Source organism: Halichoeres trimaculatus, unplaced genomic scaffold (assembly GCF_033239565.1).
Source record: "Halichoeres trimaculatus isolate MK-OKI-2021-1 unplaced genomic scaffold, fHalTri1.1 fHalTri1_scaffold_10, whole genome shotgun sequence".
NCBI classification, from domain to species: domain Eukaryota; kingdom Metazoa; phylum Chordata; class Actinopteri; order Labriformes; family Labridae; genus Halichoeres; species Halichoeres trimaculatus.
The window spans coordinates 7,787,019-7,810,773 of NW_027437187.1; the positions used below are offsets into that span (position 1 = coordinate 7,787,019).

At 40.1% G+C, this 23,755-nt stretch overlaps 2 protein-coding genes across 3 annotated transcripts in view; one reads left to right on the forward strand and one right to left on the reverse strand.

Moving 5' to 3' along the window:
* Positions 1-43: 43 nt before the first annotated feature.
* Positions 44-5,262, forward strand: arpin (actin related protein 2/3 complex inhibitor). The gene is made up of 6 exons (XM_074676946.1): positions 44-280; positions 837-912; positions 1,049-1,181; positions 2,158-2,364; positions 2,613-2,776; positions 4,926-5,262. Exons 1-6 carry the CDS (start codon positions 189-191, stop codon positions 4,932-4,934), a joined length of 681 nt encoding a protein of 226 aa, XP_074533047.1. The 5' UTR covers positions 44-188; the 3' UTR covers positions 4,935-5,262.
* A 4,307-nt stretch (positions 5,263-9,569) lies between these two features.
* The window catches only part of anpeplb (alanyl (membrane) aminopeptidase-like b), a 28,580-nt gene continuing 14,394 nt past the window's right edge, over positions 9,570-23,755 (reverse strand). Inside the window, exons 13-20 of one of the 2 annotated variants that reach the window (XM_074676908.1) lie at positions 22,477-22,532; positions 22,240-22,387; positions 21,972-22,060; positions 19,950-20,063; positions 18,172-18,339; positions 17,924-18,064; positions 14,502-14,565; positions 9,570-10,595 (exon numbers count right to left, since the gene is read on the reverse strand). In XM_074676908.1, the coding sequence (XP_074533009.1) occupies positions 10,455-10,595; positions 14,502-14,565; positions 17,924-18,064; positions 18,172-18,339; positions 19,950-20,063; positions 21,972-22,060; positions 22,240-22,387; positions 22,477-22,532 (921 nt within the window). In that variant the 3' untranslated portion in view covers positions 9,570-10,454. Of the gene's footprint in view, positions 10,596-14,501; positions 14,566-17,923; positions 18,065-18,171; positions 18,340-19,767; positions 19,794-19,949; positions 20,064-21,971; positions 22,061-22,239; positions 22,388-22,476; positions 22,533-23,755 lie in introns of those variants that run through there. The other variant, XM_074676909.1, reaches the window with a different exon arrangement.

Sequence of the window (23,755 nt, forward strand, 5' to 3'; positions counted from 1 at the left end):
GAAGACTTAAGTCTCTTTTTGAAACGTGTAGTTTTTGCACTAACATGAGCTTTGAACATTGTGTCTCTCCTGCGCCGTCGGCACGTCCATTCTGAAAATCGAGTGCTCCTCTGACTGTCGCACAACTAGGAACAGGAAGTCAGGAAAAATCCCTGATGAAGGAGAAGTTTTGGCACAGTTGATGTAAAATGAGCCGAATTTATAACAACACGGCCCTGCAGAATAAACCGGTACACAATGAAAGGTTTGAACGGGTGTGGTCGCCCTCCGTTTATGAAAGGTAGGAGCTGTTCGCTTCCTCTGACGGGTTGTTCACAACATGACAGACTATCAGCAGCTTTTACTTCTTCTGCTGTGACAACACCAAACTCCACAGAGAAAACATGGTTTTAAATGTTCCTAAAGTTCATAACAAGTTGATTTAACCTTACCATTGTTTTGTCAGAAGGTAGTCTTAGTGTCAGAAGATTTTTAAGTACTCCAAATCAGATATCCACCTAAAGCTGTGAGTGGGGTCTATGGATCAGATGTGCTGCAAGCTACGCCCTCTGAAGCTTTTTAATATTCTTTATTATAGCTATTATATAATTAATTTACATTTTTTCATAAAACCAGGAAAACAAGCTATGAATATTTTTCCTCAGTTGTTATCACAGTCATCATGAGTAAATACAGTATATTCTATTCTATTCTGTTCTATTCTATGTTTCATTTGTTTTATATTTTAAAAACACCTTGACATCGCTAAATATCCTTATTTCTACAAGGGACGTGGAGTAGAAGACACTGATTCAAAGCAGTGTTAGTAAATATGTGATGTTTTATCTTCTGCACAGTGGACAGGGGGTCCTTCTAGAGGGGAAGCTGCTGGATGTTTCCAGACACGCAGTCACTGATGACACCAATCAAAAGGTACAGTGAGCAAACCACAGCCAGGTTTGTTACTGCGCTCAAGAAGTCTCTCTCCTCAGGAGACTTTTATAACCTGTATGAAGTTATAAGCAGAAAAAAAGATAACTGAGGGTTTTTTTTCTTATGTCATAATCAGGTCCGTTTTTATGTGCTCTACATCAAACCCGGCCGCATCCATCAGAGAAAGTTTGATGCAAGTGGAAAAGAGATTGAGCCGAACTTCAGTGACACTAAAAAAGTGAACACTGGCTTCCTCATGTCCTCATACAGTGAGTAAAGACCTTTAAACATCATGTTTGTGTTTTAACCCCCTCATAGAATTATTTTACGATAGGTATGTCTACATTCTGCAATGTCAGGGCCACATAAGCACACCTCATACTCACCTGACGAGTCCAGAAAAATGTATTGTTTTGAAATATGAAAAGACAGCAGAGATGCCTGGATCACTTGTAAAGAATAAACTATATCTGTCAGTGAAGTAAGTATATGATCCTTATTTAAAGAAACTAAACGAGTACATTTTTTTACAACAATGGCATTTTATATATATATATATATATATATATATATATATATATATATATATATATATATATATATATATATATAGCAATGTAGTAGAATGCAATTTTCAAATCGCACAGGCTGCAATTAGAAAAAAAAAGTTTAATGTACACAGATCTGGAGGGAATATAATAACTTGTACTTGTTCTCCCTTGAAAACAGCAAAAGTCAAAATGCTGTTTTTTTCTGGCAAAAAAAACCCCTGTGGGCTACAAAGATCCATCCAGTGGATCGTAGAGCCATACCCCTTGATCACTTTATTCTGTATGGTTTGTTATTCTTACTGACAACTGGAGTGTTCCTTTTTCTTTTTCAATAAAAAAATGCAAAAATGACTTGTTGAAATATTAACAGAATCGTTTGTCGTGTTAGTCATACCATAAAATGATTTAAAACTTGTGTTAAGTGAACAATGCAGAAGTTAAACATCCCCACCAAAAAATCGTATGTTAAATCTCAACCATAATATTGGTCTAAAAAATCACAATTTGATTATTTTCTAAAATCGTTCAGCCCTATTTTCCAGTGGGTGAAGAGTCAAGCCGGTCTGAGCAGAATCCTCCAACAACCCATAACAGACTCCCACCAATAAGAGATGTGAGATTTCAGGGCTCCTATTGCTTTACATGTCTCTGATTTCCTCTGACTCATATGAACATTTACCGTCCGTCCACACAGAGGTTGAAGCTAAAGGGGAATCAGACCGTCTGTCTGAGGAGCAGCTGTCGGCCATGGTGAATAAAGCAGAGCTGGTGAAGATCACTGACAAGTACCGACCCAGCGGGACTGTGGCCTTCTGGTACCCAGAGTCAGAGATGGACAAGACTGAGCTGGAAACAGGGCAGGATGTACGTCTGAAGACCAGAGGAAACAGTCCCTTCATTTGTGAGTCTCCATGCTGCTTCTACTCTCCAGAAACCTGCGTTTCCATGGTTTCAGACAGGATTCAAAATGTTACTGATGAGTGGAAAGCTCCTCAGCCGAGCTAACCAAGTCTGTTGGTAACTTTGGGTGAAGAAGTGAATGCAAACTTAGAGGAGTGGGGGGCAGGTGTGTAGAGCTGATCAGGAGTTTTTGGTCTCTGCTTTTAAGAAAAAAAATCTATTTTTTTTTCTTCCCTCTACTGCTTCCAGTGTCTCTCTCCAAAGTAGACGGTGGCACAGTCACAAAGTGTAACTTTGCTGGAGATGAAAAGGCTGGAGCATCATGGACGGATAAGATCATGGCCAACAAAGCAGATGCAGCCAGCAGTGTGAGGCCTGGAGGGGAAGGTGATGGAGCAGAGGAGGATGAATGGGTGAGGATGAATTTGTTTTTGGTTATACACTGCTCACAAAAATTAAAGGAACACTTTTTTTATTGGGCCTGGTATGAAATCTATTAAACCTGTCTGATAACTTTCTGGTTGGTTAAGCAGCTGAGGGCATCATTAATCACTTTCAGCTGTATTGGTGTTCATGGAATTAACAACAGGTGCACTACAGTGGCAACAATTAGAAAACCCTCAAAACAGGACTGGTTTTACATGTGGAGGTCATTTCAAATTTCTCCCTCTTGATCTTTTTTGGCTGGTTTTCCACTCGTGCTGATTTTGGCTTGAGTAATTATCTCTACTGGCAGTATGAGGCGATTCCTTAACCCTACAGAAGTTGCACAGGTTGTCCAACTTCTCCAAGATGGCACATCTACACGTGCTGCAGCAAGAAGGTTTAATGTGTCTCCCAGCACAATCTCCAGAACATGGAGGAGATTTCAAGAGACTGGTGGTTATTCTCGGAGAGCTGGGCAGGGCCGTAGAAGGTCCTCAACCCATCAGCAGGACCGATACCTGCTCCTTTGTGCAAGGCGGAACAGGCTGAGCACTGCTCGTGCCCTACAGAATGACCTCCAGAGAGCCACTGGTGTGAATGTCTCTACCCAAACAATTAGGAACAGACTTCATGAAGGTGGCCTGGGGGCCCGACGTCCTGTTGTGGGCCCTGTGCTCACTGCCCAGCACCGTGGAGCCCAACTGGCATTTGCTCAAGAACACCAGAATTGGCAAGTCCGCCACTGGCGCCCTGTACTTTTCACAGACGAGAGCAGGTTCACCCTGAGCACCTGTGATAGACGTGAAAGAGTCTGGAGAAGACAAGGAGAACGTTATGCTGCCTGCAACGTTGTTCAACATGACAGGTTTGGTGGTGGGTCAGTGATGGTCTGGGGAGGCATATCCATGGAGGGACGCACAGACCTCTACTGCCTAGAAAATGGTGCTCTGACTGCCATTAGGTATCGAGATGAAATCCTTGAACCCATTGTCCGACCCTACGCTGGTGCATTAGGTCCTGGTTTCCTCCTAGTGCACGACAATGCCCGGCCTCATGTGGCAAGAGTATGCAGGCAGTACCTGGAGGATGAAGGACTTGAAACAATTGAATGGCCTTCACGATCCCCTGATTTTAACCCAATAGAACATCTCTGGGACATTATGTTTCGGTCCATTAGGCGCCTCCAGGTTGCTCCTCAGACTATACAACAGCTCAGGGATGCCCTCACACAGATCTGGGAGGAAATGCCACAAGACGCCATCCGTCGTCTCATTAGGAGCATGCCGCGACGTTGTCAAGCATGCATACAAGCTCGTGGGGGCCACACAAGATACTGAAAAGCATTTTGAGTCGCAGAAATTAAGTTTTGGAAAAAATGGACTAGCCTGCCACATCTTCATTTCACTCTGATTTTAGGGTGTCTACACAATTGAGCCCTCTGTAGGCTGAACATTTTTATTTCCATTAAAAAACTTGGCATCCTTTTGTTCCTAAGACATTGCCCTGTCGTTATTTATATAGATATCCAACTTTATATTGAGATCTGATGTATCTACTGTGTTTCTTTAAAGTGTTCCTTTAATTTTTGTGAGCAGTGTATATCAACCTGCATCCTTGTTCTTTGGAAAGCACCCTAATTCAGCACCTAATGGTTGTTGCTTTCTGAATTAGTACATTCCTCTTTCACCTACAGCTGAGACTGCATGTGTTCAGTATGCAAACGTTACAGGGCTGGAGTCAGCCAGTGGTTCCTGAAATGTGGTCAGAAATACCTCCAAACAATCAAAAACTGTTTATACTCGCATCTTTTATCCATCGTGGTAAAAATATAAACAAAAACAGGTTATGTTTGATACAATCCATGAGAACAGGAAATGTTTGATCTGTTTTTTCATTTCTTTGTTGGTGACCAAACCAGGACAACCACAGTATCAGTGAAGGCAGAGTAACTTAAGAAAGACAGAAATATATAAACATAGGTAGTCGCACTGTTCAGCTAAAGTGAGCGAGTATGCCTCTTTTGTTTGCTTTGGCCAGTTATTATTTTTATCATTTCCAGGGTGAAAAGCTTTGAAAACCTTTTAGACAACCAGAAAGTCTGGAGGACTCATCCCTCCCTCTTTGTTTCTCTTTTAGGATGATTGAAGAAATCAGCCTGAACCCTCGGCCCTGCTCCTGACTCAAGGTCCTACTACTCCAGCTCTGAGCTTTCCATCTTTGCCTTTAAACTGACATTAGAGTTTTTTTTTTTTTTTTTGCTAAAAGTGTCCTTTGGGTGAGAAACCTTGTGAGTTTGAAGAGTACGGTGTTGGACTCTCCACTCTTTATGATGCTGATATTGTGTTTTTTTTAAACCTCTTTTTTTATTGCTGAGGTGCAGTCATTCACCTAAAAGGTGCTTGTATTTTCTGACTTTCAATGTTACCTTTTTCTTGAACAAAACAGGTCATAATGATACATACTTTAGTCCTTCGAAGGAAAATAAATAAAAAGATGATTTTTTAACAAATACTGTGTGTATTTTGTGGCATTCAGTTCTACAGTTCCATTTAGCAGACGCTTTTGTCCAAAGCAACGGAAAACACAAGCAAGAATTTAGACAGAAGGAAAACCTAATTAGTGCAACAAAGTAATTTGGCTGCAGATGCTGCCATTATGTGCAGGACTTTTTTTTTATGAAGTAGAATTATGTTGCCAACTAACCACAATAAATTGCTGCAGCAATGTACTTTAACCTTTTCAAAACGTTCAGTAATTAAAGATGAAAATTCACTAGCTGGGTATGAGACCTTCTGGCTCATTCTACCCCTGTGGACAAAGAGGAGAGGGTCAGATTGAGGGCCCAAGTGTTCCCTGAACAGATGAGTCTTCAGACATCTCTTAAAGTAGAAAGGGACTCTGATCATATAGAGTTAGGTAATTCATTCCACCATTTGGGCACAACAGAGGAGAAGAGTCTGGCTAGAGATTTGGAGCCGCGCTGGGCTGGGAGCACCAGCCATCTTTTACAAGCCGAATGTAGTGGACCAGAAGGAGTGTAGACCTGGAAGAGGGACCCCAGGTAGGAAGGAGTCGTTCTTGTCAATGTTTTGTTAGCCAAAAGAAGAGCTTTGAATTTTGTTGGAGCTGCTACTGGAAGCCAGTGAAGAGAGATTAACAGTAGGGTGACGTGCCGTTTTGGGCTGGTTAAATACCAGACGTGCTGCAGCATTCTGGATCTTTCAGCAAAAACAGATGTTCATGAAAGCTGTAGGAAGGGGTGGGGTTCCTTTCTATAGAAGTCACATTCTTGCACCATTATGTTTGTTGTACAGTACAAACAAGTCAATCAATCTTTATTTGTAGAGCGCCAAATCACAACAAATGTTACCTTAAGATGTTTTCCAAATCCAGCAGGTTATATTATAAACAGAGACCCAGCATTAAAATGAGTCTGATCTTGTCTTAACCCACCATAAATGGAGACTTTTAACAGGCAGAAACCTTGTGCAGAACCAGACACATGTTAGAAAAACATCTGATGAGACTGTGCCCATGTTTATATCATAGACTGTAAAAAACATGGACATAGTCTCCCTGACGTCACCTGTCTGTTTCTGAAACAGAAAATGAAGCACACCAGGAATCGCGGCTATATAGGAAGTGGCAAAGGCTTCGCATTCAGCTATAGGGGTCTTGTCAGTCATGTGACCTGAGCTGTGCCTCTGATTGGGCGAGCTCGCGATCTTAATATCCTCTGAACCGTCAAATTAGAAAAATATCACCCACCGCATTACTATGTTGGGCAATGGATGACAGAAAATGCTGATAGTAAAATTAATGATTCAGATTGGAGACGTTTTTTGAACCAGGCTGTAAATAGACTAATTTCTGCAGTGGGTTAGGCGATGTAGCTGACGCCGTAACTGGCTGCCAGAACAGCCCTTCCTATGCTCTCAGCCATCTCCCTCGACATTTTGTGCGATATATATCTTTTTAATTCATTCCGCTAATACACCACAATTAAATAGATCGGATTCTCTTTATCAGCTGTGCTAGCAGCCGTTTATTTCTGACACTGCATGATAACATGTTGAACACCACAATGGTAGCTCCGTGAGCTTTTATTTTGGTACTTCCTGTAAACGGGAGTTTCAATTTGTATGTTAGCTAAATGTTTAGTTTGGTCCTAGAGATTTAGATTTAACATTAAGATTTGAATTTAGATTTAACACTTAGATTTAAGTTTAAATTTAAATTTAGATTTAACATTAAGATTTAACATTTAGATTTAATATTTAGATTTAAATTTAGATTTAACATTTAGATTTAGATTTAGTATTTAGGTTTAACATTTAGATTTAGATTAAGATTTAACATTTAGATTTGAATTTAGATCTAACATTTACATTAGACATTTAGATTTAAATTAAGGTTTAAATTTAGATTTAACATTTAGATTTAACATTTAGATTTAACATTTGGATTTAAATTTAGATTTAACATTTAGATTTAACATTTAGATGTAGATTTAATATTTAGGTTTAACATTTAGATTTAATATTTAGATTAACATTTAGATTTAGATTTAGATTTAACATTTAGATTCAACATTTATATTTAGATTTAAAATTTAGATTTAAGATTTAGATTTAACATTTAGATTTAGATTTAACATTTAGATTTAGATTTAACATTTGGATTTAACATTTAGATTTAGATTTAACATTTAGATTTAGATTTAACATTTAGATTTAGATTTAACATTTGGATTTAACATTTAGATTTAGATTTAACATTTAGATTTAACATTTAGATTTAGATTTAACATTTAGATTTTACATTTAGATTTAGATTTAACATTTAGATTTAACATTTAGATTTAGATTTCATATTTAGACTTAGATTTAACATTTAGATTTTGATTTATAATTAGATTTAACATTTAGATTTAACATTTAGATTTAGATTTAACATTTAGATTTAACATTTAGATTTAGATTCAACATTTAGATTTAACATTTAGATTTAGATTTAACATTTAGATTTAACATTTAGATTTAGATTTAACTATTTAAGATTTTTCTAAGACGACAAATATTGTTCTAAATGTCATAAAAGGTCACTAAAAAAATCACACCCGTTTTTTGCACATGGTTTGAAGATAAATGTGACCAAATGTAGCTGGGTATTTTTTAGCATGTGCTGCTTTACAAACGGCACCCCATAGAAAACGTCTTTTTTTGGCTTGGTGTGTGTGTGACTTCTGGTACTTCTGGAGCCAGGCTTAAGTTGACACTCGAGAAGCAGCAGATTTTAGCACTTAAGCACTGTCTCATATTCTTAGACTGGAGATTGCCGCTTGGTTTACATGCAGTCAATTTTCAGGCTAAGGTCAATATTTCATTTTTTAAAACATTTGAAATTACCCGTTAACATTTGTGAGCAAACAGGGTTATTGCTGTTTACGTGGTATAGGCCTAATGTTCTGTTATGGAACAGCCCGTTTAGCTGCAGCGTTAGCCGCATGCACGACTGCAAATAATCAGTCAGTTAATTTATTACACCATGAAAGAGATGCAGGTGCAGATTATGTCATATTTAAGGGGAACCTCCTGGAAAAAGTCATCCAACAAAGTCAAACTGCACATCTACCACTCATAAACAGCACTAAACCTGGCGAGCGCTAACGGTGTGTCTGAGAAAAGATCAAGAAAAATGTTTTTTTTTTAGTGGAAAAAACAGAGATTTTGTTACAAGAATACACAGACAGCTGTCATCAGTGAGTCAATCAGATAAACCAAGAGAAAGTTTGGCGATCATGAACAGAGTAAATGTGTGTGGCGTTTCTGAGCGCACTGTAGAAAACCTTAATAATAAAATCAGTAATATGTAACCTGCTTTGAGGAACTAGCGCTGCAGCAATGCCCCAGTACCTCGATGAATAACTCTTAAAAGCAGTTTATGAAGTCCAACATTTCACCACACGTTGGAAGGATCCAGATGTCAGTTTTATAAGTTTGAGGGAATCAAACTCGTAAAACTGACGGCAGCGAGCCTCGCCGATTTGAGACTTTGATTGTCTCCCTTTTCTCATCTGTTCACTGAAAAACGTTGAGTCTCCTGAATCCAAATTTGCTGTACAGTTACACATCACCACCTTTCTACTGTCTTTGCACATTTCACCTCAAATGGCAACACATTGCGTGGTGATGTCAGCCTTTGAACAGCCGAACAGGCGCTGGAATCCTGTCGTAAGCACCTGTAATGGTGGGGTATACCTCCAATAAACTTAATGCTGTTTTGGCTTGTTAACTTGCTCATGCATAAGGCTAACCAATTTGTTTTTCACCATGAGTACAAACAGTCTGTTTCCCCGCTAATGGATGGTCATGCATACGGACCCTGATCCATCTTTTATTATCAGCTTTTTTAAAAAGGAAAGTTTGAATCTGACTTGTAGATGAGTCTAAAAAAGAGGAGCCTGATCAATGAAAGCTCTATCTCCCGTATGAGCTTTAGAGACTGTAGGTCAGGGTAAGGGTCATTTAGATAGCAAATGTTTGAAGATGAAGAAGAAAATGAGAGTGGTTGCTAGTGGGGATCAAACTTCTGCATCACATTAGCTTCTTGTCCTCAAAGACCGCCCTCACTTCTGGAGCTTCGCCAAGAGGAAGGGCGTGTTTTGCTCTGATCTGACCGATCACTTAATATTTCCATTTGTAACACAGTACACATCCATCGTTGGGTGGAAAATATTGCTTTGGGTGCTATTATGACAAAAACACATGTATCACAGTATGTCATGAATTTATTGTTGAGATAATCCAGCAAAAGGAATAATAATCTGATTACTTCTTAACACATCAAATACACATAAAGACGGAGTCTGAATATATAAATAGGCGTTTCTGTCCTGTGGCTCTGATTCATGCAAGTGTTAAAAAGCTAGTCTGGAATTTGGCAGCATCATAGTGCTGGTAAATTTAGCAATTGCATTCATTTAATACATCTCCCTGTACTCAAAACACATTATGGAAGGAGTTTACATGTTCTCTCCGAGCTGGCGTTGGTTTTCTCGGACTTCCTCCTACAGTCCAACATGGTCCTTGGGTTGACGGGTCACGACCCAAAGGTGTGAGTTTGTGCTTGACTGGTTATCTGTCTCTACATGTGAGTCCTGTGACGGGCTGGTGACCTCTCCTTGAGCTTCAAAGACAGCTGGGAAACAGAGGATGGACTCACAAATGTTCTCATTTTGGTGGTAGATGGATGTAAATGCCTGCCCCTTTCCTTTATGTAAGGATGTGTAAACAATGGAGGTTGTCAAACAAAAAACAAACACATTAAAATAGCTTCATGTGCAAAAATCATCTGACTGAGGGTTAGTGCTGAAAATACTGTATAAATAATGCACATTAGTATATACATAAACACTGGATTCACCCATTCACCTCATTCGTTCATCAAATGTTGGAACTATATAAGTATCAGTGTTTTGAGAAAGATCACAGTTCAAATACCTTCCCTCCTCCCATAATCATCTCTCCTTCTCTCTTCAGAAAAGATAAATCTTGATCAGGATTTTTTTTGGTCTGGATTATGTTCTGAAGCAGTTTTGAAATCTGCTCCCATCGGTGATCGTTGAGGCTCTGCGTTAATGGAAGATGTCTAATGTCCGCGCCACTACAAAGCTTCTTCAAACCACTTGAGCACGGCGTCTTTGTTCTCGCTGATCCACTGGATGTTCACCCGGGTTTGCTCCTTGGCCCGATCCACAGCTCCGAAGGCAGGACCTACTTCGTAGTCTCTGGCAAATCGATCCAGCTGAACAGAGTGAGAAGAAGAGAGATTAGTGATGGTTTAAAAAAGTAATGCGTTCACCTGACAAAAGACGGTACACCTGTACGACTACTCATTAAGGCAAACGTCTAAACTGACAATCAGACAGCAGCAGCTCGATGACATGCAGACATGAACACTTCCAACATGAGAGCATGGATCCATCCTGCCTTGGATCAACACTTCAGCCTGCTGCTAGTGTAACGGTGTGGGGGAGATTCGTGCGACAGTGCGACGCAGCGTACCCTGCTAATAAATCAATCAAAGAAGAAAAACGCAATGTAACAAAAAAACAAGCATCAAGCAATTCCTCAGAAGGTCGGCTGGAGGTTTCACCATGGCAGAGTTATGTGTTCTTTGTTACCAATGATTCTTTCAACCAGTCAATAAACTGCAGTGTTTCTAGCTCTGGCACCCCAACAAAAGGAGACCAAATAGTGATACGGTACAGGTCAGTAATTCAGAGACCTGCCCTGGTTTTAGTCAGAAGAAACGCAACAAAAGGCGTGTCACACCGAGACAAACCAAACTGATCCGCTTGGTAGTACCAACGGAGCGTGGTTTCTCATCATCTGGGGTTGGGAAAGATGATAACTTGGAAAGACTTTTATGTCCCTGTGCTCCCACTAAGTGGCCGATTAAAACAACATGGCATACTAAACTCCAGGCCTGGTCGTTATTCATGTCGATAAGTCCTGGGAAGAAGAGACTGACACTAAATGGTGTTGGAAGGGTAAACCCCTGAACGGCTATTTACAGATTTAGCACATAGCAACTGTAACTAGACATTGGACGTTAAATTACTATGTTGGGCAATGGATAACAAAAAAAGGCTTTCATGCTCCGCGTTTCGTGATGAAGCTTAATATTGTAATTAGATAGAATCTGCCAGTATCTCCTGTCATTTGGGAGGATGGATGACGGAGCTGTTTTTATCCACATCTGTCAGAAATCAAAGGCCCATTGTTCGCTTGAATTCAGGATGGGAAGGTTGTTTTTATCGCTGTATGGGGACCGTGTGAGGATGAAGAGCCTGACAGTGATTTAACATTTACTTCCAACTAACTCTAATTGAAATAAGGATTATGAGGACATCTAATAAATGTCCTTATTTATTTCAAACTGATCTACGATGTTGTGAATCTGGTCGCCAAAACTCACTGATCCTTCTCATCCGACCCCTCTGTGACCTGTTAGCCCTCTCACTGGGAGCACTGGTATTTTATTTCTGTTCAGACTTCTTCACAGCCCTGCCCCTGTGTAAGCTCACCACAGTCATGTGTTCTCCAATGTGGGTTAATCCACGGCTAATTATAGTTCACCAGAAATGTGCCCTTTACACCACAGAAACTAAAACCTAAGCAAGTGTACATGTCTTCCTTTAAACAAACAATAATCTTATTAGACTTAATAACTGAGACTCATACAGTTAGATTAGATATTGGTGAAAAAAGACAAGAACTGTTCAACTCAGCTGTATGCTGTTATGTATTTACATTATTTTGGATGTTTTTCACTAACAAAAACTCTGACAATTTTCAGCCTGCAAGTTTGATTCCTCACTTACCCTCTGCTGAGAGTGAGTCTTTTAACTCCAAAGTTCAAAAAGTCTGATGTTACAAATACATAATTCACATATTGATATTAAGGAAAGAAGGTTAATTTAACACCAGTATCAGATTGGATCAATCGACTACTACCAAAACCTAGGTATCAGTATTGGTGTCGGGGCTTTAAAAGATGGATCAGAGCAAACCTACTGAATCTGAGCCACGCTCACCTGACGAAGTCCAGAAGAAAACTGTCTGATTGCAAGTTGTTGAAACACAAAAATGACACCTGAATTGTTATTGAAGACTGATAAAAAAAAAAATCCAACTTCAACAAACTTGGCAAGTATGGTAGAATGGGGTTGGTTATCAAACTCATTGTATCTCTCCATCAGAGCTCTGTCTTTCAAAATGTGGTATGGAAATTTACAGAATTAAGAGGCTGACCGGTGAGGTGTATTTTTTACTCTTTCCTGAGCCATATCTCCACTGTGTGTGGTCGACCATAAACCAACTCAAATAAAAAATGAACAAGGATGTCTTCATCTGTTCAAAGGTAAGCTGACATCCTATTTGAGGCAGCATATTGTCACTTTGCTGGAAAGAAATATAAAGTTATTTTCTATATCTTCTAACATTAGCTAAAGTTAGCGTAACATTAGCTCCTAGCTGTGTTGTTCATCATGTCTCTTTGTTTGTTGGGAGTTCATTGGCCTGTTTTGTTCTAGTTTTTGCTTTCTGCTGATCAAACATCATTGTTAGCTGTTGTCCAAAGGGCTCTAGTTAAGCTAACGCTAGCCTCTGGAGCTTAGCTTCAATAGCTTATCTGTAATAGCTGAGACAAAAAGGTTGTCAAACGTTGTCTGAGTGATTCAGTGTAAATACTGTAGGTCCAAACTAACAGAGACACACTCTTAGTAAAGATGTTAAAAAGGAGGTTATATTTTTGTCCTGACCAATGCTGATCCTCTGTCTTGTTGTCTGAGATGCTGATGCTAACCAGATGCTGTTTATCAGGTTTGCTCTGCGTCCTGTAAATTTAGTCTGTAACTGAAGATTTTTATCGACCTTCTCAACAATAAAATAATTTGTATATCCCTCCAATGTGGAATTTAGAGCCTTTTGGTGACTTCTGGATGATCTGTTATATTTCTGGCTCCAAAAATCATCAACGGCATCCTTTAAAGTGCTTCTTGCTGTTGCACCTGCCATAGCACCTGTTGCTGAATGTATAATGTTTGTTCAAGTGAGTGGAGGGGGCGTGGCTTAGCCATAGGTCAGGTGGGTTCGGAGCTCACCAACATAGTCCTTTTTGGAGCAAGTCAGCTGAACTTATGGTGAGAGGACTTTTATGTTATTCAAGTCAAATTCTAAATATTCAGCTCCTCTTTTTTTTCCTCTTGGATTTTGATACAAACTAACAAAACAAATAACTGTTAGCCTTGAAAAGTGTGAAGAGAAAGCTATAGTTCAGACTCTTATTAGCTAGCTAACAAGTTGTTACATGGATGTTAGCCTTGATGCTAGCTAGAAATTCCAGTTGAGGTTGGTTGTCACTAACATGTATGTCAAATAAAATAGGCTGGCCCAAAGATGTGTTTCCTGTTACATGGTTCTTGCTCATTTTGTGTTAAGAAGCATTGAGTAATGTATTTGTCAACTTGTCACTGTAATCAAACTTTATTTCTGCTTTCTTGTCTTTTGAAAAGATTTACCTATTAAAATAATGGGGTGATGGGGTTGGTTGTCACAATGTGTCTCTTTGCAACACATGAGTTGGATACACATTTTAAGCCAGAACTTTAACCTTCAATTTAGTGTAGAAATGACTGCTAAAGTATGTTTTTGATGAGTTTATTTATTTTTTTATTTCAATGCCTTGAAATCAGACATTTTTCCAGACCTGTCAGGTGAATAAAACAACTTTTACCAAAAATAAAACAAACACTTGTTTGGATCTCAGTTTTTGCAGTGCAGTCCAAGCAGTTTTTCCAATGTGTCTCAGAAGGATGAGGCACATCAGCTTGGATTGCACAATACTTGTATTTGTTGGCAGGATGAACTCATCAATGTTTTTCTTTTTAACGGATCTGTCAGCTGGAGACTGTCAGCAACACTAAGTATTTCACCTCTTTCCTTGGGAGTTACAAAAACAAGCAGATGGAGAAAATGTGGGTTTGAGCTCAGTGGGAAATCTTTGACCGGGCTCACAGCGACAGGAGATCAGGGTGTTCCCTCTGACTCTGTGGTTGTAAATCTATTATTGGTCTGTGACTGGAATGATAGGAGTATTCATCACTGCATACTTTTGACGTCATCTGGACACAAGAAAGCACTTTACCTCGTCCAACTCGAACTGTGTTGAGAACCTTCTGGTCACTCCTTCAATCAGTTCTATTGCATGCCTGGTTAAAAAGAAAACAGAGGGGAAGAGTGAGCAGGATGGACAAAACAACAATCAGGAGTGAAACATAACACCTCTGACATGAGGTCACAGCAAAACAAACCCTGAGCTGTGCCACGTTCATTCATCTACTCACTTTTTTTCTGTGTGTTAATCAGGATTCTTTTAAGAAAGAATATTTTGAGGGAAACTTTAACAATACATCAGTTACAAGCAACGAAAAGAGTGTGAACCCAGCTTGAATAATGCAAATATAGTCAATGGGTAGTTGTTTTTTTTAATCCACAGCTTGGGAAATATGAACAAACAATAGTAACAATAACCCCCACTCACAGACAAAGGCAGCGCTATGTTGTAATGATGTTTTTCAGTAAGCAGCTTCAGCTGATTGAATATGAGAGCTAGATTACTACCAAATCTCATGCTGTGAGAGGAAAAAACTTCAGCCCTTGCTCTGTTTTTGTGATTAGCCAGCAGGTTTTCATTTGGTGACCTAAATGGTTTTCAGTGATCTAAGAGTTTCACAATTCAGAGCTGCAGAGCTGTCAGCAGGAGGCCAGTCACAAAACATCTGTAAAGTGACAAAACAAATCAAAAATCGATCCTGAATACTGCTGGCAGCCAGCACAGCACCACTGACCAGTCTTTTCACTGAAGTGGATCATTGAGACACACCGGCCAAGTCAAAGGAGTGCAAAAGAAAAGTAGAGGGTGTTTTCAGCCTGTATTAAAAAAGCAAGTTAAAGCAGCTATCTAAATATACTTTTCTGTTATTTGATGTTATTGACCGTGCAAAAAAGAAAACCAGTGATGTGATGTTGGTAATCTGTTAACATGTCAAACCAGTTGAAGAAGCTGTGAACATTCGCCTGAGCAGAAACATCAAGTCAGAAAGGGGGAAATGTGTCATTTCTTTTTTTAAAGGAATTTTTCCAGTCTATCTTTCTAGTGAGCAAGTCTCTCAGTGACCATATTTTTGAGGTCAGGATCTGATCCAGTTATTCTTGTCTATAATTTTCAACTTAAAGTTCTCCTCCTGAACAGATCATGGAAAAGAGAGCATACAGCGCTGTTAACAGTGTCACTGTCCATTATTCTTAACCAGACTACAACCACCAAGACTCACCAAATTTACCAGAAAGGCAAATTAATATTCGCCCTCCGAGGATTATTTCCTACAATGCTGATTGGCTAAATTCATGTTAAAATGCTGATCTTGCCCTTGCAACATTTTGCAACAGTCCCTAATTGGCTGTTTGTCTCTGTGTCAAGGGCACTTTTTCCAATGTCCCTGAAGCAGAGACAAGTGGTCTAATGTTTGCTTCTCACATTTCCATAGAAGATGAGAGTGTTTGCGTGAAAGGTTGTTTGTCTCTGTGATACACTGGCAACCAATCAGTCTGTGGTTCCAGCCTCTTGCAACCCAGGGCTAAGTGGAGAGATGGATAAATTAATAAATATATATACACATTATATATTTAAATAAGCAGTTTTTTAATATTACTTTGTAGAGCTGCAACAACGAATCGATAAAATCGCTAAAAATTGATTAGTAAAAGTGTCGACAATGTTTTTCCATAATCGATGGACTGTGTTGCATCATCACTGTATCAGTTTCTCTTCAGTTTATTTGTCTTCTTCCTTTTCGTTGGTTTATTTAGCAGTTGGCAGCCAGCTGAAGGTACATTACCGCCACCTACTGGACTGGAGTGTAGATTACCTGGGCTGTGGGGCTGTATGTGTCACATGTAAACAGATCAGTGAGGTGGGGGAGAAGCCAAGTCGGCAGGTGAGGGAAATAAGTAAACACGCGAATAATGGCAGAGCTGGAGAAGCTGATTGTCAAAAAAACTCCAGAGTTTGGGAAATTTTTACACTGGGTAAAAGCAATTGACAAAAATGACCTCGCTTGGCACGACAGTATGACTGCAATGTTCCAGTACTTAAAACACAAACATGTTGGGCTCATCAACGACGAGCCGGGAGCTCTACAGTGAGGTGAGGAGCTACAAAACCCCACATACACTCCTTTATATGTTGTGAGCTTTATGTTCTTTTGGGACTCATTTAAACTTTTTATCAAATCATCACCCCGTTTGAAAACCACAAGGAGTTCATTAAACTAACATTAGCATTAGCGTTAGCTGCTACAGACAGTGGTAGGGCAGAGGGGGTGAACTGTTTGACCTGCAGGTGAAAAGACTGGGGACACATTTTTATTTATTTGCCTTCTTGGCCTATTAAGTTCTTACTCTAATGAAATAACAATATATTTTCTGTTATTTTACCCAAACTGTTGGTTCTTTAAGTGACAATACATTCATTTCACTTTTTATACTTTATTTACTCAATTTACCTAATGTGGGATCTGGTCAGTTTAATTATGTTCAAATATGTTGTTTCTTTGCATATATCATTAAGCAAACTATAGTCCTCAACTAAAATAACAATACGTTTGGTTTAGTGAATTTTACTGTTATGCATTCGCATCCTTTTGTTTCTGATTCATCAATTAATCGTAAATATAATCGTCAGAGTAATCAATTACTAAAATAATCTCTAGCCCTACTATGTTTTAGATTTTTCCAATGAATTCCCCATGTTTATCTCCTCTTTTTGATCATTTGGACCATGTTTTTCTTCCTGATCTTTTTCTTTAACAGTCTCAGTCGTCAGTCATTTGTAAGCAGGCAGCATGTTGTTTCTGGCTTTTCCATCCTTCTGTTGAATTAAGTTATCGCAGCTTGAATCTCTTCTTTGTTGTCTATGAAGCTTCACACGGGTAATTCAAAGAGCGACGTGTGATTCCTGTTATTGACTTAACAAAGATCAGTCTCAGGTGTCTGTGTGCTCACGAAATGAAACTCTGTGTTATTATATTTGAACTTTGATTCTGATCTTTTTCTCTTCCTGGTAGCACCCAGGGACTTTATGGACAGCTTATGAGAAGTAAAGATTAAATAAGACAACCTTTATCCTTAATGACACTGTGTGAATTTTTATAAGCCATGCTTTATATACTCTGAGTTTTTATGGCAGTGCTTGTTTATACAGTTGACTTGGTCACAGGTCTAGGTAGGATACAGCTGTCAGATCTCTTTCCAAAGAAAGAAATAATTAACAGCTGAAGATTTGTCTTCACCTGGCAGCTCATAGCTGTCACAAGACATGAATTTGTTCCTGGTGAGGATGATGGATCAGAGATTAAGTATCTTCTTCCCAACACTCAATATTCACACCTGTAACTCTATCAGAAAACATAATCCTGATATCCTCCCTTTTACCGTCAATGCTCACCCAGCCCAGCCACACAATCTCAAATGTGTGTTCATGACTCAGACAACAAGGTGGAAACCTACCCCTGACTGACGTATTTCCAGTGTGCTCTGATAAAGTTCCATGCCAGTGCCTGCCCTGCCACGTTCTGAGAGATGTAGCGGACCGTGGAAGCGACGTCCATCAGACGTATCTTCTCAGGGTCCAAAGTGTACTCCAGGTATCTGCAAGATAAGACAGTTTACCTAATTACTCTGCATGTTGAGAATTTCCTTAATCACAGGTGTGACTGACGTGACAGAAGTTCAGACCATCGAGGTCTTTGCTTCACCTGTTCAGCAGCCAGATCTTCTTGGTGCAGGCCAGAGCTCCGCGAAGCTGTTCTTGCTCTGATGTTTCATTTGTGCTCTGAAACTTGTTCCAGGCAAACTCCCACTCTTCCTTCCCGCCAGCAGCCACAGCTTGGCAGTAAATCGTAGACCGCAGGTTGGGGTGGATGCTGAATCACATACAAAAATAAGGACAGTTCACTAAACTACTTCCTGCCAATAAGCACATCTCCAAGTCTGTTTGATATTTCTTTATTCTGGTTGAGTGACATTAGTTTCAGAGTAAGGTAGGTCATCAAGACATCCAAGTGTAACCTCACCATTAGCATTCTTATCCATAAAAACCTTCGTCCAAACACAGACTGAACAAACCTTGGTGAGTATCTGTGTAAACTTGTGTCTTACGTACACTCTGCAGCCACTTCATCAGGTACACCTCTCCAGCTGCTTTTTAACTCAAATATCTAATCAGCCAATCAAATAGTAGAGAAGAAAGGTGATTTAAGAGACTTTAAGAAACTCTGGTTACAACCGAGGTCTGCAGAAGAGCATCTCTGAATGCACAACACGTCCAACCTTGAGGCAGATGGGCTACAGCAGCAGAAGACCACACCGGGTGACCCTCCTGTCAGCTAAGAACAGGAAACTGAGGCTACAATTCACACAGCAACACCAAAACTGGACAACAGAAGATGGAAAAACGTTGCCTGGTCTGATGAGTCTGGATTTCTGCTCCACATTCAGATGGTAGGGTCAGAATTTGGCGTCAACAACATGAAAGCATGGATCCATCCTGGTGATATTTCTTTCAATCAATCAACGGACTACTGTGTTTCTAGTTCCACCCTCTGGGGTCAGATCGGTATGTCTGGCACCCCAAGGAAAAAGTCCCAAAAAGTGGGACAGTACAGGTCAGAAGTGTGAGGACCTGTCTGGTTTTTACCAAAGAAAACGCCACAAAATGCGGGCCATATAGAGATGAACCGAACTGAACCGATCTTCTGATGGCTACTTCCAGCAGGATAACGCGCCATGTCACAAAGCTCAAATCGTCTTAGACTGGTTTCTTCAACATGATGATGAGTTTACTGGACTCCATAGGACACCACAGTCAACAGATCTCAGTCCAGTAAGCAGTTCTTTGGGCTGTGGTGGAACTGGAGATTCTCATCATGGATGTTCAGTCGACAAATCTGCAGCAACTGTGTGATGCTATCTTGACAATATGGAGAAACATCTCTGAAGAAAGTTTCCAGCAGCTTGTTGAATCTAAAGACCAAGGTTTAAGGACACTCTGAAGACAAATGTACCAAATAAAGTGACTGCTGAGTGTATATAAACTCTACTTGCATACCAGTTCTACTATAATCCACGCATATTTACAGTACATACAAGTCAAAATGCACTAAATACCTTCATGCATTAACACACATGCATGTATGGTTGTTGTAAAGCTTTACATATTTACAATCATCATCGACTAAAAACAGTGCGCAACAGTCCAACCCAGGAGCAGCTTTAAGACCAAGGGGCCACAATGCTGAGTGGTGACAACAAGGAGCATCAGTTACAGCAAAAAGAAGCAGAGCATCACCTACCTTTAATAAATCAGTGTGGAGGAAAGCTACAAAGAATATAAGGAAAGCCAGGACAGAGAGACCATTTGTGGGAAGACCAGAAGAATTGTTTGAAAGTTAAGAAATGTTTCAGAGGGACCATAGAAAGAAAGTTCTGAAGGTTTAATCCAAAGAGGTGTTCACTAATTCAACCATCTCCTTACCTGTTGGTTGAGTCATTGCTGTTCATCCACTTGGAGAACAACTCTGTAGCCATAGCTGTACATTCTGGGAGTCCATTAGAGCATGCCACTTGTACGGCAATGATCTGGCTGTGCCTGGAAATGAGGCATATTCACATTTAGAGACTGAGCAGGTTAAGCTAAACGTTCTGAAAAGAGCTGGTCTGAGCATTTTTCTTTTGTCTATTTTTGGCCATGTGCTTTAAAAACACATTTATCTGTCTGATATTTTCCCCTGTAAAAATTTGCTTCCTTGTTGAGTTTCATTGCAACAGTTGGGGATTTATCTGTACTTATTTACATTGTTACACACTGCTTTCCAAACAGCAACTGATTACAATCCAGTGGGGTGAGACCATAAACTACTGATGTGACAGCTACACATGGCAAAACCACTCTTGGACTTATATATAAGACAAGTAAAAAAGAAGAGACATAAGCCAGGAAAACGAACATGAATCATGATCAAAATGATGAGCACATTTACCTTTCCTGTCAAGGTCACAAACTGAACCAGGTTTTATAGAAATCACTACACCAGTTCACAAATAGAGCATTCAGATGTTACTTTCATGGTTGGTAAATATGTTAGTAAGAGCTGCAACCCCCATGGCCCTATTAGGGGGTGTACTGTTTGTATGTATGTAATGTTATGATACGGGGGATGATTTTTTTTCTAGCATGGCAGTAAGATCCCAAGTTCGCTCACTCAGAGGCACAGCTCAGCTCACTACCCTCTAGCTGTTAGTGTGGAGACTCAAAGCCGGCCCCACTCCAAATATGGCCACAACAGCCGATCTGCTTCAAAAAATTTGTATCAAAGATAGGGATCAAATATTTGCATAGTCATTAACATCAAGAAAATCAAATAATTCATTTGCTATGGCTTTGTAGTATCACAAGGCCTTGTTCACGAGTGAGGAGAAAATGGAGCGAGAGATTGACAGATGGATCCGGGCAGCGTAGGCAGTGATGCGGACGCTACTCCGGTCAAGAGAGAGCTGAGCCAGAAGGCAAGGCTCTCAATTTACCGGTCAATCTACATTCCAACCCTTTACCTATGACCAGCTGTGGGTAGTGACCAAAAGAACAAGATCGAGGATGCTAGCGGCTGAAATGAGGTTTCTCCACAGGATGTCTGGGCTCAGCTTTAGAGACAGGGTTCGGAGCTTGGGGCTCGGAGTAGAGCTGCCGATCCTCCGCATTGAGAGGAGCCAGATGAGGTGGTTCAGGCATCTGGTGAGGATGCCTCCTGAAACACCGCCTTTGGGAGGTGTTTCAGGCATGTCCAACTGAGAGGAGACCCCGGGGCAGACCCAGGACACAGTGGAGAGATTATATCTCTCGACTGGCCTGGGAACACCTTGGTATCCCCCCGGAGGAGCTGGTGGAAGTGGCTGAGGACAGGGGCCATTGTTTTTTGCTGATGGCACTGCAGCCCCCATGACCCGGACACAAAAAAGCAGTGGAAAATGAACATACAAACAAACAAACCAACAAACCAACAAACCAACAAACGAGCAATTGCTTTGTCCTGTCCACAGCAGGTAGCAGTTTAACGCAGGATGCTGGAGCTGTTGTGTGTCAATTTCACAACAAAATAGGTAACCATCTAAAAGCCCAATGACTTTCCAAATAAAACAAACTGTGACCAAAGCAACAATAGTTACGAGCGAATATCAAACAGCTATATTGCTTGACATGCCCATCCCTATCAGAAAATGATGGTCGACGTCGATGAGACTACATCAGTCAGGGCACACTGATTTCGCTTGGTTTGTTTAGATGGAATATGAGTAGCTCCATGAAATCAACTCCATTCATTGAATTATTTTTTTGAGTTGGTCTGTTTTTCTTGGAGCTAAGAATCTGTTTTGTATGTTTCCCCCCTGTCCTCCTTTCTCCTCTTGTGAGTTGTTAAAACTGAACCTTAAATATCTGCAGAGGATAAATTCAGCCTGAACAGTGAAGTCCCTGTAGGTTAAAAAAAGATTCATTTCGTACTGTAAGGAATGCTCCTTGGGGACTGTTGAATGGTCGGTCTCATTCTTGAAGTATTTGTAGAGGACCTTCACCTGTTCCCTGAAGTACTCCTGCAGGAAGGAACAGATTTATTGAGAGGTTTGGGAAAACACTCAGCTATAACACTTCACAGGAAATCTGCTCAATCCATGTTATCCATTTACTTCAAACCACTTCACTCAATGATCAAGATGACCCTGGTTTATTACCATGATTGTCTTAAAAGAAAGGATTGTTTTCAGAAACGTGCCTGCATGGGTCCATAAACCTCTGAGCGGTCAAACATGCGGACGATATACTTCATGTTCCTGACTGCTGATTCCCAGGGAAGGTACTCTGTCTCATTTCGAAGGAAGCGGGTTGAATTCAAAGCCAGGGTGACGTCAACAAGTTTAGCTCTGAAAGAGAAAAAAAAAACAGATATGATCAGTCACAAGCTGCTTTCAGCTCTCCTCACTTCTTCATCAGCTGAACACAAAATCATTACCTCGCCAAATTGAAAGCATCATCAATAAGCTGCCCTCGGTTCATCAGTGGGATCCTCTGCAAAACAAGACAGATGACAGTCTGTTAGCCCTTAAAGGTACAGTGTTTAGACTTTGGATCAAGCTCATAACACTTGGTAGAAATAGGTTAAAATATTCACACATGTGAAGCCCTGTTACTACCAAGCGGTTCAGTTCCCTTGGTCTTGGTTAGGTACAAATTTTGTGGCCTTTCCTTTGACTAAAACTGGTACAGGTCTCCAAAAGTGGTATCCACTTTTGGTACCCTTCTGTTGGGGTGCAAGACATACCAATACCCTGGAGCTAGAAACACTACAGTCTATTGATTGGTCGAAAGAATCATCACTTCCAATGTGACAGTGACAACAGAATGCAACACATAACCCTGCCATGTTGGAATCTCAAGTCGACTTTGTAAAGATAACTTTCTTTTTGTTTAGAAAATTGCGTCAGGGAACAGTGTGAAACTGCTTTGGATATAAAACTGTAGTTTATTTTCTTAATTGAGTTTAGTAGTAGGGTACACTGTGTCATGCTGCTATGCCATCAGGCTAACACGTAGCTAATATGGCTATCTGCATCCGGCTTATGGTTGGCTGTGGAAACACTGACAGGAGCAGGCTATATCGATCTGTCCCGTATCAAACTGCACTGATCCATACCGGACCACTAAGTGGGAACAGAGCTGTAGAATTAGTGCATCATCAGCTGATCGTGGTGTTTCTGTTACATATGAATAAGGCTAGGATTCTACCACACTGCTCCACCAGGTTTCTACACTTACACAAAATGTAGAAACCAGAAACAAAACTGTTTTTGTACCCAGTGGGTTACAGATAAGGGTTAGGTTAGGTAAGAGTAAGGTTCGGGGTAAGGTCACTTTTTAAGCAATTGTTGGAAGACAAAAATAATAAGAAGAAGAAACGTGGTTGTTGTTGTTTACACCAGAATCAGTGTAAAAAGGTGTTTCTGGAAATGAAACGTGTAAAACTCAGGATCATTTTTTATCACATCAAAGAAAAGTAATGAAAGAGTTTCAGTTGTTAATTGTATAGCTACATATCCAATTGATCCTCACTATACACTTGTTTGACTACTGGAACATGGAATGAAAAAGTTAACAAAAAATATTCCCCAACAAGGTCGGACAAGATCTCCAAGACTCCCTTAGTGATCAGAGGAGCATTTTGTTGCTGATGACAGCAGGATGTAAAGTTTCTGGATAGAGCTGATGGAGCTATGCTGTTTCTGCGTGGTTCT

Excerpts from the sequence above, each read along its gene's own strand:
- arpin (XM_074676946.1), top strand. The coding sequence starts at position 189 with ATGAGCCGAATTTATAACAACACGGCCCTGCAGAATAAACCGGTACAC. Across the intron at positions 281-836 it reads TCGCCCTCCGTTTATGAAAG|TGGACAGGGGGTCCTTCTAG; the intron begins GTAGGAGCTGTT and ends TCTTCTGCACAG. Across the intron at positions 2,365-2,612 it reads AGGAAACAGTCCCTTCATTT|TGTCTCTCTCCAAAGTAGAC; the intron begins GTGAGTCTCCAT and ends TACTGCTTCCAG.